Source organism: Eumetopias jubatus, unplaced genomic scaffold, assembly GCF_037043125.1.
Source record: "Eumetopias jubatus isolate StellerSeaLion01/CBP00866 unplaced genomic scaffold, mEumJub1_p1.0 scaffold_17, whole genome shotgun sequence".
NCBI classification, from domain to species: Eukaryota; Metazoa; Chordata; class Mammalia; order Carnivora; family Otariidae; genus Eumetopias; species Eumetopias jubatus.
This window is the reverse complement of record NW_028274823.1, coordinates 23,719,980-23,734,991: the sequence shown is the minus strand read 5'-3', so window position 1 is coordinate 23,734,991 and position 15,012 is coordinate 23,719,980. Positions and strand designations below refer to the sequence as shown.

Here is a 15,012-nt window from a genome sequence, read left to right as displayed (position 1 = left end):
ATTACACCTTCATACTCCTCGATGGGACAAATGCTTCAACACTTCTCAATGCAGCGCTTTCCCTCTCTCAACACCACCTTCCCTCTAACACCAAACATCACAGATAAAGGCCCAGGAAATGCTTTAAAAAAAGGAGCAAAAGTCTAAAAGCGTAATTTACAGTGAGACGTATCATGGGAAGAGAGGAATAATCAGATGGGGAGAAATCCCGTCACTTGTGCTCATTCTCAATGTGTTAGATTGAGCCATACGTGGAGATTGTTTTTAAATGTTTCTGACTTAAAAGAAGAAAAAGACAAACTCATGTGCAATCAAAGAGCTCGGCCAGTGGCCAGACACAGGGGTGCTGTGTCAGAGGCTCCTGGAAGAGGCACAGTAAGTGCAATGAGAACAAGTTCAAGCAACACAAATCCTAGGATTATTCAAGCTCCACTCCCTGACTTTCTTTTTACTTTCTCCCCACTTGGCTCTCTTATCCTCCTTCCCCATCTCCTTAAACATAACTGGAGAGCTGCTTCTAGACAGGAAACTCTGGGTTATACTTTAAAAGGGACACGATATTTGAAATAGGTCATAAACCAACAACAGTTTTAACATACAAGTTACATGTAAGTACAGGACGGCGCTGTCAGAGCCCAGACTGTTGTCCACCTGCACGGTCACTCGGAAAATGCCCACATTGTGATAGACGTGTTTGATCCCATCTTCCATGGAGCTGAGGTTGACGTAAGACACTGCAATGCCATCACCGAAGTCCACTTGGATGAGTGTCCTCTGGACGTCACCCTGAAAAACAGCCCAACGTCAGAGAAGGGGAGTCGGTGCTTGCCGCTTCTGCCCCGGGGGCCGGGGCTTGTCCCCGCCCCTGGGTCCCTGGCTCAGGGCTAATGGCAGACTCTGGCTCCCTCCTACAGCTGGGAGCATCTGTCTGCATTTGACAGAATCCCTGTGACATTCCCTGGCAGACAGGAGCTTACCAAGATGGATGTTCTCCAAATCTGAAGGGCACCCACCACCAAAAGTTTCAAGGTTTGGAAAACTAAGTCTTTGATAATCCATTCCAATTGGATATTCAATTTCTCTGAGGGATCTGTTTACACTCTTATCGTCCCCATGAATAAAATGTGTACATACACAGCTTTTTAAAGATTCAGCCTACCTGACATGGTTACAGACCTCTTCCCCTGTGTTCAGGACCCTGGAATCCCCTTCTTATTCCTGGTTCCCTTACCATGTTAAAGGAAGGATAAAAGACACCTTGCCTCACACCTGATAGGACACTGGGTTCAGTGCTATTATTATTTAAGGTAATGATGGTTACTTCTTTTATACTTCAGTATTTTGTGCTATAAAAAATGATAATATTTTATTCACAGAATCTTAGCTGGGAGAGAAAAATAGGCTACATTTGTCCATTTTACTGGTAGGGAAGCTGAAGTCAGGAAAGACTTCATTATCTGTTCAAGGCTAACACAGCTAGTTAGGGGCAGACCTAGGATTTGAACCCATCTCTGTGGGCTTGGATTTCATTCATTATAGGTGGATAAAGCACAGATGGCTCCTCCAGGCTTGAATCCCAGGGTGCCATTAGCAAGCTGCATGGCTTCATGCAAGTCATTCAGCCTCCCTGGGTCTCGGTTACCTCATCTATGAAATGGGCATAATAATACCTTACTGTCTTCACTCAAGGGGTTGTTATAAGACATGTGAGTTAATTAATCCTCTGTAAAAATTTGGACTAAATCAATGACTGTCAAAACCATGCAGCTGTGAAGGGTGTGCAATCCCCTTTTACAGCTGGATTGGAATCATACACATCTAAATTTCCCAGTGGAAGGTAGGAAGAGGGAGGACAAAAGTCTGCTTTCTAAAATTCCAGACCTGTAAGAAAACGGTTTTGGAATAACAGTAGAGATTCTTAAGGAACAAAGTTTCTTAGACTCAACTGACAAAAAACAGCTTCCTTCCCATGCAGCCCATCCTTTATCAAGTTTTCCTTGTTTGTTTTGTTAGCTTTTCCCATTTTCAGGGGAAAAAAAACCTAAAAAAAAAAAAAAAACTTAAAAAAAAAAAACCAGAAACCACACACACACAAAAACCCTTTGAACTAAAAAAAAAAAAAAGTATTTTCAATTAAGTAAGGTTCATATGGTATCATATTTTTTGAAAAGGCCAAGTTTAAAATGCTGACATTTAAAAGATTAATTCACAGGGAGAGGAAAAGCAGTTCAAATCCTAACCTCTGTGACCTACTCTCCTGATCTATGCCCAGCCAAGCATCGTGTGGGGGGCACACAGCAGGGCAGCTAACTCTCAGGGAGGACATGAGCAAGAATTCTCCCCCCGGGAGGGAGAAACAAACTGCACTCGGAACCACAAGACAAATTATCCACAAGCCCAGACACTGTGCAATTACTTGAATTCCCTTCGCTAATAAATATAAATGTCAACGATTCTTGCTGACTTGTCCTTCATTTGCACAAATCAGACTGGTCAATTTCTCAGTGCTGTTTCTAGTCAGTTCTCCCATGTTTTCTGGATTTTCAACAGAGGTGCTGCCAGCCAATCTTAGGTATGGGCACAGAGGAAGAAACTGCCTTAAAATCTACTCGCATCATTTGGGACAAGTGTCTGAGGGAATTATCAGGAATAGTTAGGGTTAACTGGGTCAGCCATGAAATAAAACAAGCAATATAATTTCTGAGAAAGAGAAGGAGGGAGAGAGTGAAGACGAAAGGAGAAAGAGGGAGAGAGGGAAAGAGGATAGGGAGGGAAAAGAGGGAGAAAGAGAGAAAGTGAGGAGCGAGGAAGAGAGGGGGTGGGGCATTGAGAGAGAGACTGAGAAAGAAAGAGAGGTTTCGGGTTCTTTGTGGAGACAGAGTGGGCATCAGGTAAGGGTCACCACTGGCAAGAGCACAGAGGGGAGACTCACATCTCAGCTGATTCTACCTCAGCCCCCACAAGTTACAGCATCTACCCACATACCTGAGAAAAGTCCAACTTGGGCTGCCCTTGCTTGAGTCTCCCAGCCTTGCCCTTTCTGTCTGGTATTCACCACTGTGCTTCTGTGGGCTTGGACTTGGACCACTTTCAGCGACTTAAAACTCCTCTCAAGTTCTGTCTGGATGTCTACTGTCTTTCATGCTAGGCTTTTGGCCTGAAAGTATTCCTCATTATCCACTCATGGCAATGTTCCCCACATATGTAACAGGTGAAAGAAGGGAGCCATGGTGTTGGGATGGCTGTATCAGTAGGGCTGCCTTCACAGAGGAGTCATGCTTTTAGGGTACTCGGTCAGGTATTAGGAAGATCTCTCTAGCTCTAGCTCTCGCTCTCACTGGTGTGAGTGCAGGCCCCTGGGCTTGGTCCTCTGTACCAGGAGACAGAGGCACCAAGAGGCCAAGGCAGCAGATTTCATCTCTGCTGTTGGAGCTGTGCCCACTCAAGTGGAACATACCAGATGCCATGCTTTTGCCTTCAGAGGCTCTCAGGTGCTTCATAAGCCTAACACAGCTGTCAATGCATCGCTTTGGGGCTCATCAGTCATCAGCCTCTGCCTTCCTTGGGCTGTAATTGCCATCTGAGACAGGAATGCCAAAACTCCTTTCAGAGAATAGGAAACAGGGCAAAGGCAAGAGAGCCGAAGTCCTAGATCATCATGGTTAGGCACACTTGCCCTGCTTTAACTGGCTTTCTGGTTATTCATTCATTTACTCAACCAACCAAGCAACTGGCAGATATTTATTGTCTATCTTGTGTCAGGCATGACATGGGAAAATGATGGTAAGTAAATTATAATAAACCAAGCAAAACAGATGTGGTCTGGGCTTTCATGAGCATATGGACTACTAAGTGAGACAGATGAAATAATCCCAGATAAATAAAAAGTTTTTACAGGGGATGTTATGAAAGAAAGTCCACGGTGTTCTAAGTTGTACAGTAGGGAGAGGTAGAGAGCTAAAAATCTGATCTGATTGAGAACTTCAAGGAAAGCTTCCCAGAAGAAGTTATATCTGGGCTGACATGACCTTAAGGAAAGAACTGGGGTGCCTGGGTGGCTCAGTTGTTAAGTATCTGCCTTTGGCTTGGGTCATGATCCCAGGGTCCTGGGATGGAGTCCTCCATTTGGCTCCCTGTTCAGCAGGAAGCCTGCTTCTCCCTCTCCCACTCCCCCTGCTTGTGTTCCCTCTCTCGCTGTGTCTCTCTCTGTCAAATAAAATCTTAAAAAAAGAAATAACCAAACAAAGGACAGGAGTGAGTGAGATGGAGGTACGGAGTCCAGGCAATGGTGACAGAGGGAATCAGCTCGGCAAGGGCCCTGTGGCGGTAGGGGGATGGTATAGTCATAGGAAGCTGAAGATAAAGACACAGTAGGGATCAGAGGAGCAAGATGGTGGAGGAGTAGGAGAACTGGATTTTGTTTGGTCCCAGGAACTCACCTGGATAGGGATCAAACCATTCTGAACACCTATGAACTCAACAGGAGATCAAAGAAAAGAATAGCAACAACTCTCTGAACAAAAAAGTGAACACTTTCTGGAAGTCATATTCCATCCCTTCATCGTATTAACCCTTATTTTTGAACATATGTAAGTTTTTCTTTCTTTAAAATTTCGAAGGGCATTTCCTTCTAACAGACCAAAATACACCCAAAATCTAGTGTGTGGCGCTGATCTATGCACAAGCCTGATCATATTTGATCATATTCTGTTTTTGTTTTGTTTTGTTTGTTTTTATCTTTTCCTCTTTTTTTTTTTTTCTTTCTTTCCCCCTCTTTTCCCCAGGTTTAAGGTCTTTTCTGATTTGTTTAGTGTGTATTTTCTGGGGATGTTGTTACCCTGTTAGCATTTTGTTCTCTCATTCATCTGTTCTCCTCTGGACAAAATGACAAGTTGGAAAAAATCACCTCAAAAAGAACAAGAGGCAGTACCGACTGCCAGGGACCTACTCAATACGGACATTAGTAAGATGTCAGAACTAGAGTTCAGAATCATGATTTTAAAGATACTAGCTGGGGCGCCTGGGTGGCTCAGTCGTTAAGTGTCTGCCTTCGGCTCAGGTCATGATCCCAGGGTCCTGGGATTGAGTCCCACATCGGGCTCCCTGCTCAGCAGGAAGCCTGCTTCTCCCTCTCCCACTCCCCCTGCTTGTGTTCCTGCTTTCACTGTGTCTCTCTGTCAAATAAATAAATAAAATCTTTAAAAAAATAAATAAAGATACTAGCTAGGCTTGAAAAAAGCATGGAAGTTATTAGAGAAACCCTTTCTGGAGAAATAAAAGAACTAAAATCTAACCAAGTCAAAATCAAAAAGGTTATTAATGAGGTGCAATAAAAAATGGAGGCTCTCACTGCTAGGATAAATGAGGCAGAAGAGAGAATTAGTGATATAGAAGACCAAATGATGGAAAATAAAGAAGCTGAGAAAAAGAGAGATAAACAACTACTGGATCACGAGGGTAGAATTTGAGAAATAAGTGATACCATAAGACGAAACGACATGAGAATAATTGGGATCCCAGAAGAAGAAGAGAGAGAAGGGCAGAAGGTATATTGGAGCATATTTTAACAGAGAACTTCCCTAATGTGGGGAAGGAAACACGCATCAAAATCCAGGAGGCACAGAAAACCCCTCTCAAAATCAATAAAAATAGGTCAACACCCCGACATCTAATAGTAAAATTTACAAGTCTCAGAGACAAAGAGAAAATCCTGAAAGCAGCTCGGGAGAAGAGATCTGTAACCTACAATGGTAGAAACATTAGACTGGCAACAGACCTATCCACAGAGACCTGGCAGGCCAGAAAGGACTGGCATGATAGCTTCAGAGCACTGAACGAGAAAAATATGCAGCCAAGAATACTATATCCAGCTAGGCTGTCATTGAAAATAGAAGGAGAGATCAAAAGCTTCCAGGACAAACAAAAACTAAAGGAATTTGCAAACACGAAACCAGCCCTTCAAGAAATATTGACAGGGGTCCTCTAAGCAAAGAGAGAGCCTAAAAGCAGCATAGACCAGAAAGGAACACAGACAATATACAGTAACAGTCACCTGACAGGCAATACAATGGCACTAAATTCATATCTTTCAATAGCTACCCTGAATGTAAATGAGCTAAATGCCCCAATCAAAAGACACAGGCTATCAGATTGGATTAAAAAACAAGACCCATCAATATGCGGTCTGCAAGAGACTCATTTTAGACCCAAAGACACCCCCAGATTGAAAGTGAGGGGATGGAAAACCATTTACCATGCTAATGGACACCAAAAGAAAGCTGGGGTGGCAATCCTTATATCAGAAAAATTAGATTTTAAACCAAAGATCGTAATAAGAGATGAGGAAGGACACTATATCCTACTTAAAGGGTCTATCCAACAAGAAGATCTAATAATTGTAAATATCTATGCCCCTAACATGGGAGCAGCCAATTATATAAGGCAATTGATAACAAAAGCAAAGAAACACATTGACAACAATACAATAACACTGGGGGACTTTAACACCCCCCTGACTGAAATGGACAGGTCATCTAAGCAAAGATCAACAAGGGAATAAAGACTTTAAATGACACACTGGACCAAATGGACTTCACAGACATATTCAGAACATTCCATCCCAAAGCAACAGAATACACATTCTTCTCTAGTGCCCATGGAACATTCTCCAGAATAGATCACATCCTAGATCACAAATCATGTCTTAACTGGTACCAAAAATTGGGATCGTTCCCTGCATATTTTCAGACCACAATGCTTTGAAACTAGAACTCAATCACAAGAGGAAAGTCGGAAAGAACTCAAATACATGGAGTCTAAGAGCACCCTACTAAAGAATGAATGGGTCAACCAGGAAATTAAAGAAGAATTTAAAAAATTCATGGAAACAAATGAAAATGAAAACACAACTGTCCAAAATCTTTGGGATGCAGCAAAGAGGAAAGTACATAGCAATACAAGCCTTTCTCAAGAAATAAGAAAGGTCTCAAATACACAACCTAACCCTACACCTAAAGGAGATGGAGAAAGAACAGCAAATAAAGCCTAAACCCAGCAGGAGAAGAGAAATCATAAAGATCAGAGCAGAAATCAATGAACTAGAAACCAAAAGAACAGTAGAAGAGATCAAAGAAACTAGGAGCTGGTTCTTTGAAAGAATTTACAAGATTGAGAAACCCCTGGCCAGACTTATCAAAAAGAAAAGAGAAATGACCCAAATCAACAAAATCATGAATGAAAGAGGAGAGACCACAACCAACACCAAAGAAATACAAACAATTATAAGAACATATTATGAGCAACTCTATGCCAGCAAATTAGATAACCTGGAAGAAATGGATGCATTCCTAGAGATGTATCAACTACCAAAATTGAACCAGGAAGAAATCGAAAACCCAAACAGACCTATAACCACTAAGGAAATTGAAGCAGTCATCAAAAATCTCCCAACAAACAAAAGCTCAGGGCCAGATGGCTTCCCAGGGGAATTCTACCAGACAGTTTTAGAAGAATTAATACGTATTCTCCCGAAACTGTTCCAAACAATAGAAATGGAAGGAAAACTTCCAAACTCATTTTATGAGGCCACCATTACCTTGATCCCAAAACCAGAAAAAGACCCCAACAAAAAGGAGAATTACAGACCAATATCCTTGATGAACATGGATGCAAAAATTCTCACCAAAATACTAGGCAATAGGATCCAACAGTACAGTAAAAGGATTATTCACCATGACCAAGTGGGATTTATCCCTGGGCTGCAGGGTTGGTTCAACATCCGCAAATCAATCAACGTGATACAATATATTAACAAAAGAAAGAACAAGAATCATATGATCCTCTCAACGGATGCAGAAAAAGTCATTTGACAAAGTACAACATCCTTTCTTGATCAAAACTCTTCAGAGTATAGGCATAGAGGGTACATACCTCAAGATCATAAAAGCCATCTATGAAAAACCTACAGCAAATTTCATTCTCAATGGGGAAAAGCTGAGAGCTATCTCCCTAAGGTCAGGAACGCGGCAGAGATGTCCACTATCACCACTCCTACTCAACACAGTATTAGAAGTCCTCGCGACAGGAATCAGACAACAAAAAGAAATCAGAGGCATCCAAATCGGCAAAGAGGAAGTCAAACTCTCACTCTTTGCAGATGATATGCTACTTTATGTGAAAAACCCAAAAGATTCCACCCCAAAATTGCTAGAACTCATACAGGAATTCAGTAAAGTGGCAGGGTATAAAAACAATGCCTAGAAATCAGTGGTAGTCCTATACACCAACAACAAGACAGAAGAGAGACAATCAAGGAGTCGATCCCATTTACAATTGCACCCAAAACCATAAGATACCTAGGAATAAATCTAACAAAGAGGCAAAGGATCTGTACTCAGAAAACTATAAAATACTCATGAAAGAAATTGAGGAAGACACAAAGAAATGGAAAAACATTCCATGCTCATGGACTGGAAGAACAAATATTGTGAAGGTGTCAATGTTACCTAGAGCAATCTGCACATTCAATGCAATCCCCATCAAAATACTATCCACTTTTTTCAAAGAAATGGAACAAATAATCCTAAAATTTGTATGGAACCAGAAAAGACCCCGAATAGCCAGAGGAATGTTGAAAAAGAAAAGCAAAGCTGGCGGCATCACAATTCCGGACTTCCACCTCTATTACAAAGCTATCATCATCAAGATAGTATGGTACTGGCACAAAAACAGACACATAGATCAATGGAACAGAATCGAGAGCCCAGAAATGGACCCTCAACTCTATGGCCAAGTAATCTTTGACAAAGCAGGACAGAATGTCCAATGGAAAAAAGACAGTCTCTTCAACAAATGGTGTTGGGAAAATTGGACAGCCACATGCAGAAGAATGAAACTGGACCTTTTCCTTACACCACACACAAAAATAGACTCCAAATGGTTGAAAGACCTAAACGTGAGACAGGAGTCCATCAACATCCTAAAGAAAAACACAGGCAGCATCCTCTTCGACCTCAGCCACAGCAACTTCTTCCTAGAAACATCTCCAAAGGCAAGTGAAGGAAGGGGAAAAATGAACTATTGGGACTTTATCAAGAAAGAAATAGTCAATAGTGAAAGAAACAGTCAACAAAACCAAAAGACAACCAACAGAATGGGAGAAGATATTTGCAAATGACATATCAGATAAAGCGCTAGTATCCAAAATCTATTAAACCCAACACCCAAAGAACAAATGATTCAATCAAGAAATGGGTAGAAGACATGAACAGACATTTTTCCAAAGAAGACATCCAAATGGCCAACAGACACATGAAAAAGTGCTCAACATCGCTCGGCATCAGCGAAATCCAAATCAAAACCTCAATGAGATATCACCTCACACCCGTCAGAATGGCTAAAATTAACAAGTCAGGAAACGACAGATGTTTACAGGGATGCAGAGAAAAGTGAACCCTCCTACACTGTTGGTGGGAATGCAAGCTGGTGCAGCCACTCTGGAAAACAGTATGGAGGTTCCTCAAAAAGTTGAAAATAGAGCTACCATACGATCCAGCAATTGTACTACTGGGTATTTACCCCAAAGATAGAAATGTGGGGATCCAAAGGGGTACATGCACCTCGAAATTTATAGCAGCAATGTCCACAATATCCAAACTGTGGAAAGAGCCAAGATGTCCATCGACAGATGAATGGATAAAGAAGAGGTGGTATATATATATACAATGGAAAATTATGCAGCCATCAAAAGGAATGAAATCTTGCCATTTGCAACGGCATGGATGGACTGGAGGGTGTTATGCTGAGTGAAATAAGTCAATCAGAGAAAGAAATGTATCATATGACCTCATTGATATGAGGAATTCTTAATCTCAGGAAACAAACTGAGAGTTGCTGGAGAGGTGGGGGGTGGGAGGGATGGGGTGGCTGGGTGATAGACACTGGGGAGTATATGTGCTATGTTGAGAGCTGTGAATCCTGTAAGACTGTTGAATCACAGACCTGTACCTCTGAAACAAATAATACATTATATGTTAAAAAAGAAGAAGAAGATAGCAGGAGGGGATGAATGAAGGGGGGGAAATCGGAGAGGGAGACGAACCATGAGAGACTATGGACTCTGAAAAACAAACTGAGGGTTCTAGAGGGGAGGGGGGTGGGCGGATGGGTAAGCCTGGTGATATGTATTAAGGAGGTCATGTTCTGCATGGAGCACTGGGTGTCAGACGCAAACAATGAATCATGGAACAGTACGTCAAAAACTAATGATGTAATGCATGGTGATTAAGATAACATAATAAATAAAAAAGACACAGTAGGAACATGTTATGAAATTATACTGAAGGGGAGAAAATGGCATTTTAGGAATTGGTGCCGAGTTTCTGATTTTTATTTTTTTCCTAAGAGCAGTGGGAAACCACTAAAATGTTTTAAGTGGAGGTTTAGCAGAAGATGGAATGATGCTGTTTTTAATTCAAAAAGATCACTCTGGTTACAATATGGAGGGTAAATTGGAAGGAGGCCCAAGGATTCTGGGAGGTTAATTAGGGGGTAGCTCAGGGTAGATGATGGTAGATTGAAATATGAGTTGCAACAGGAAATTACATGTACCTTCCTATCAAAATTAACTCCCATAGTTGATTGGTTTTAAAACCAATGAGTCTCAGATTTTGACATCTTCACCTCTTGTAGAAATTAAATGAAAAAAGTGCTAATGCCCAGCTACCACCCAAGACTCCCATCTTGACTCAGGCCCTCCTGGGAAGATGCTCGGTTGGTCCTGCTGTGGTCTGAGAAGGTCCACAGCAGATGCTGGACTGCACCAAAGGTTAAGGCCCTTGGGATTGGATTGTCGAATATTAGGTTTTCTCATCATTTAATCCATCTGAAGATGAGGACAACAACCCAGTACAAGCTGATGTTATTCTCATTCCATTTTGGTATGGGGGTGAACCTTTCCCAGGACGTTTTAGGATTAGTGTGAAAGGTGCAAATAAAAGCCAGGAACGAAAGAACTAAACTCGTCTTTAAGTGACTGAAGCACAACTACAAACAAAAGTTCTATAGTGTACGTAGTCAAGATTCATTAACCTGTGCAGGAAAGCGAGTGGCTGGATAGTACATGAGTAGTTTGTATAAAGTCCTAGGTGCTGAGATGTGTCCTTACTAGCTGTATCCTCAGTACCTAACACAGTGCCTGCAGGTCACTCTTTTCCTTTCAATACATTTTTGAATACTGTACATCTCCTTACTCGTGGAAGTGCTTTCTTATATATTATCTCAGTTGGCTGTTAGGACTCCAGGGAGATAGTGAGGGTAGATGTGCTTTGATTTGCTCCCCCAGGAGAACTGGGACACAGACAGGTTAAGTAAGATGCCTGGAGTCCCATTGCTCGTGAGACTGAAGGAAGGGTTTAAGATGATCTGTGGTTTACAATAGCCAAACTGTGGAAAGAGCCAAGATGCCCATCGACAGATGAATGGATAAAGAAGATGTGGTATATATACACAATGGAATATTATGCAGCCATCAAAAGGAATGAGATCTTGCCATTTGCAACGACATGGATGGAACTGGAGGGTGTTATGCTGAGTGAAATAAGTCAATCAGAGAAAGACATGTATCACATGACCTCACTGATACGAGGAATTCTTAATCTCAGGAAACAAACTGAGTGTTACTGGAGTGGTGGGGGGTGGGAGGGATGGGGTGGCTGGGTGATAGACATTGGGGAGGGTATGTGCTACGGTGAGCGCTGTGAATTGTGCAAGACTGTTGAATCACAGATCTGTACTTCTGAAACAAATAACGCAACATATTTTAAGAAAAAAGAAAAAGAAGAAGATAACAGGAGAGGAAGAAAAGGGGAGTATGTCAGAGGGGGAGACGAATCATGAGAGATGATGGACTCTGAAAAACAAACTGAGGGTTCTAGAGGGGAGGGGGTAGGGGGATGGGTTGGCCTGGTGATGGGTATTGAGGAGGGCACGTTCTGCGTGGAGCACTGGGTGTTATGAACAAACAATGAATCATGGAACACTGCACCAAAAACTAATGATGTAATATATGGTGATTAACATAACAATAAAAAATTAATTAAAAAAAAGAAGATGTGTTATATATACACAATGGAATATTATGCAACCATCAAAAGGAATGAGATCTTGCCATTTACAACGACGTGGATGGAACTGGAGGGTGTTATGCTGAGTGAAATAAGTCAGTCAGAGAAAGACATGTATCATATGACCTCATTGTTATGAGGAATTCTTAATCTCAGGAAAAAACTGAAGGTTGCTGGAGTGGTGGGGGGGTGGGAGGGATGGGGTGGCTTGGGGTTAGACATTGGGGAGGGTATGTGCTATGGTGAGTGCTGTGAATTGTGCAAGATTGTTGAATCACAGATCTGTACCTCTGAAACAAATATGCAATATATGTTAAGAAAAAAAAAAAGAAGTAGATAGCAGGAAGGGAAGAATGAAGGGAAGTAAGTCGGAGGGGGAGATGAACCATGAGAGATGGTGGACTCTGAAAAACAAACAGGGTTCTAGAGGGGAGGGGGGTGGGGGGAATGGGTTAGCCTGGTGATGGGTATTAAAGAGGGCACATTCTGCGTGGAGCACTGGGTGTTATGCACAAACAATGAATCATGGAACACTACATCCAAAACTAATGATGTAATGTATGGTGATTAACATAACAATAAAAATTTAAAGAAAAAAAAAAGATGATCTGTGGTTTAACTTTATCCATGCAGCTCAGTCCTTGGTGAAGCTTCTTTAATTGAAAGTTACTTGTAATGCCTTTCAGAGTTACAGAAAGGTGAAAACAAAGGCTTCTTTTCTTTTTAGGTTTCTTTTTTTGTTAGGCTCCATCCCTGGCTTTGACTCTTTCCCCCTCTGACAATAGCTTTGCTTAGAAGTGGAAAGATGGATTAGCATGAACGCCATACTGCATTCTGATGTCTTCCCTCTGGTGAAACGGTATTGTGTTCAAGTCATAAAGAAGATGGAGAATATGGGGAACAATAGGTATTCATAACTCAGTAGTCAGGACGATGCACCGTATAATTGAGAGTTACTTCCATTTAATAAATCACAAGTCATCATTCCTGAAATGGCTCCTAGGCTGGCAAATATCTAGGCAACCGTATAACATTTTTTAGACCTACTGCCCTTTCATCACCTGCTCTGATACAGATACAGAACTGAGAATATTATCAAAAGATGTACCCAAGAAAAGCACAAAAGGCACATGAAATCCATATGGGGATTCTCCAAGGGCATCACTGACTTCAGTAATAGAAAAACAAATATATCAAATGGCCACTAAGGAGCCAAGATTAACCTGAGCAATGGAAGGTGTGTGAACCTATCAGAGTTCCTGCAACATGGCTTGAGAGAAAAATGGGAAAACAAATGCTATAGTAACTCAATACTGACAGCCTCAACCAAAAATGAGACTCCGAGACACTCCTGAAGGCATTATAGACTCACTGCAGAGAGAAACTGGGCTCCTATGTCAGAGGCTGGCCCCTGTAAAGTTCAGGCTTGCCTCAGGCTTCACTGGAATTCAGTCTTGAAAGTGATCTTAAAGTTCATGTAGCAAAAACTATGTTGTAGAGAACCGACTTTAGTATAACCCATTTTTTGTCAAAAACAAAAACACTGCAGATAACAGGGTATGTACTGTATATGTGTGTGTCTGTATGAGCATAAAGGTGCTGGCAAATATAACCCAGTCTGTTAACACTGATTCTCCCCAGGGGAGTGGGGGCAGAGAGAGACCAGCATTTAGGATTAAAAGAGGGAGGGAGTAAATGAGGGGAAGTAGAGAGTTCACCAAATTTAAAGGGGGGGTGGAGTATGGTATAACACAAGCAACAAGGCAAAACACAACATTCTATTTCTACTATTACTGTAAATCAATATTTAAATATTGGTTAAGTATATGAGATATAACCAGAAGGTAACACAAATTGATAACAGATTGATGATGGAATACAACCAACTTTGGTCTTAGACTTCTGTTCTTTTTAATGCTCTTTTGACCACACAGTAAGATTAAAAAAAAAAAAAAATGATTAAGCAGCATTGAATGACAGAAACAAAAATTAGATATTTCAACCCTTTCTTTTTAAGGCTAAGAATATTTAGTAGAGTGAGGAGCACAAAACAACAGTAACCTGCCTGTGCTTTGCATACCCTATTCCAGGTAGGTTTAGTTAGACTCAGGTTAGTGGAGTCTCGACAAGAAAGAGGAAAGGAGAGGACTATGGTACGATGAGCTTTCAAAGAAGAGATTTTGTCAGCTGGTAGAAGTAAGTTCATGGGGAGAAGTGCTATCCACTTTGGGCTTATTCAATAAGAGTGAACTATGACGTATGACTTCTAATATAAAGTATGCAAGATTGTTCTAGAACATATCCTGGTGGTCACTAGGAGAAAAGAGAACATTTCTTGAGAGTTTATTGCAGCAGAAATAATAACTGTTCTCTATATAGTATCTCATTTAATCTTCGACCCTAAAAGATGCTAAAATTTGCCAAAGACTAGTTTGAACCAAGCTCTCAACTCCAGGTTGAGCGCTTCTACTATTTTATTGTGCTCATTCCCGGTGGGTGCTCTTGAAGAATGTATTCACTCATATGTGAAACCAGAAAGCTTTTGTAAGCTTTAGTAACTAAAACCTTTTAGAGAAATGCCAACATGGATCAAATTCTTCATTAAGTAGCGATGTAAGAGGAGCCCGGTGTAATATGCCAGGCTCTATAAAATACTATGGGAGCTGCAAAATCTGTTTGGGGAGACCCTGCCAATGTGAATATTCAACCAAGAGTGAAAGGACTCTAAACAAGAATCAACTGCTATAACTGTGTCGAGCCTGCCCTTTGATAATGGTAAACTGAGTCCTTCCAGCACAGACAAAACCAGTCTATGACAAAAGGTAGTTGCAAATGCCCTATCTCCTGTTCCTAAGCAAGTCTTGGTTCTCTCTGGTATCCTTTTCAAGAG

General features: G+C 41.4%; 1 protein-coding gene across 1 annotated transcript in view; it reads right to left on the bottom strand.

Moving 5' to 3' along the window:
* The window catches only part of SORCS1 (sortilin related VPS10 domain containing receptor 1), a 565,826-nt gene that overhangs the window by 48,472 nt on the left and 502,342 nt on the right, over positions 1 to 15,012 (bottom strand). Inside the window, 1 exon segment of the mRNA XM_088020180.1 lies at positions 600 to 786. Within this exon segment, the coding sequence (XP_087876306.1) occupies positions 600 to 786 (187 nt within the window).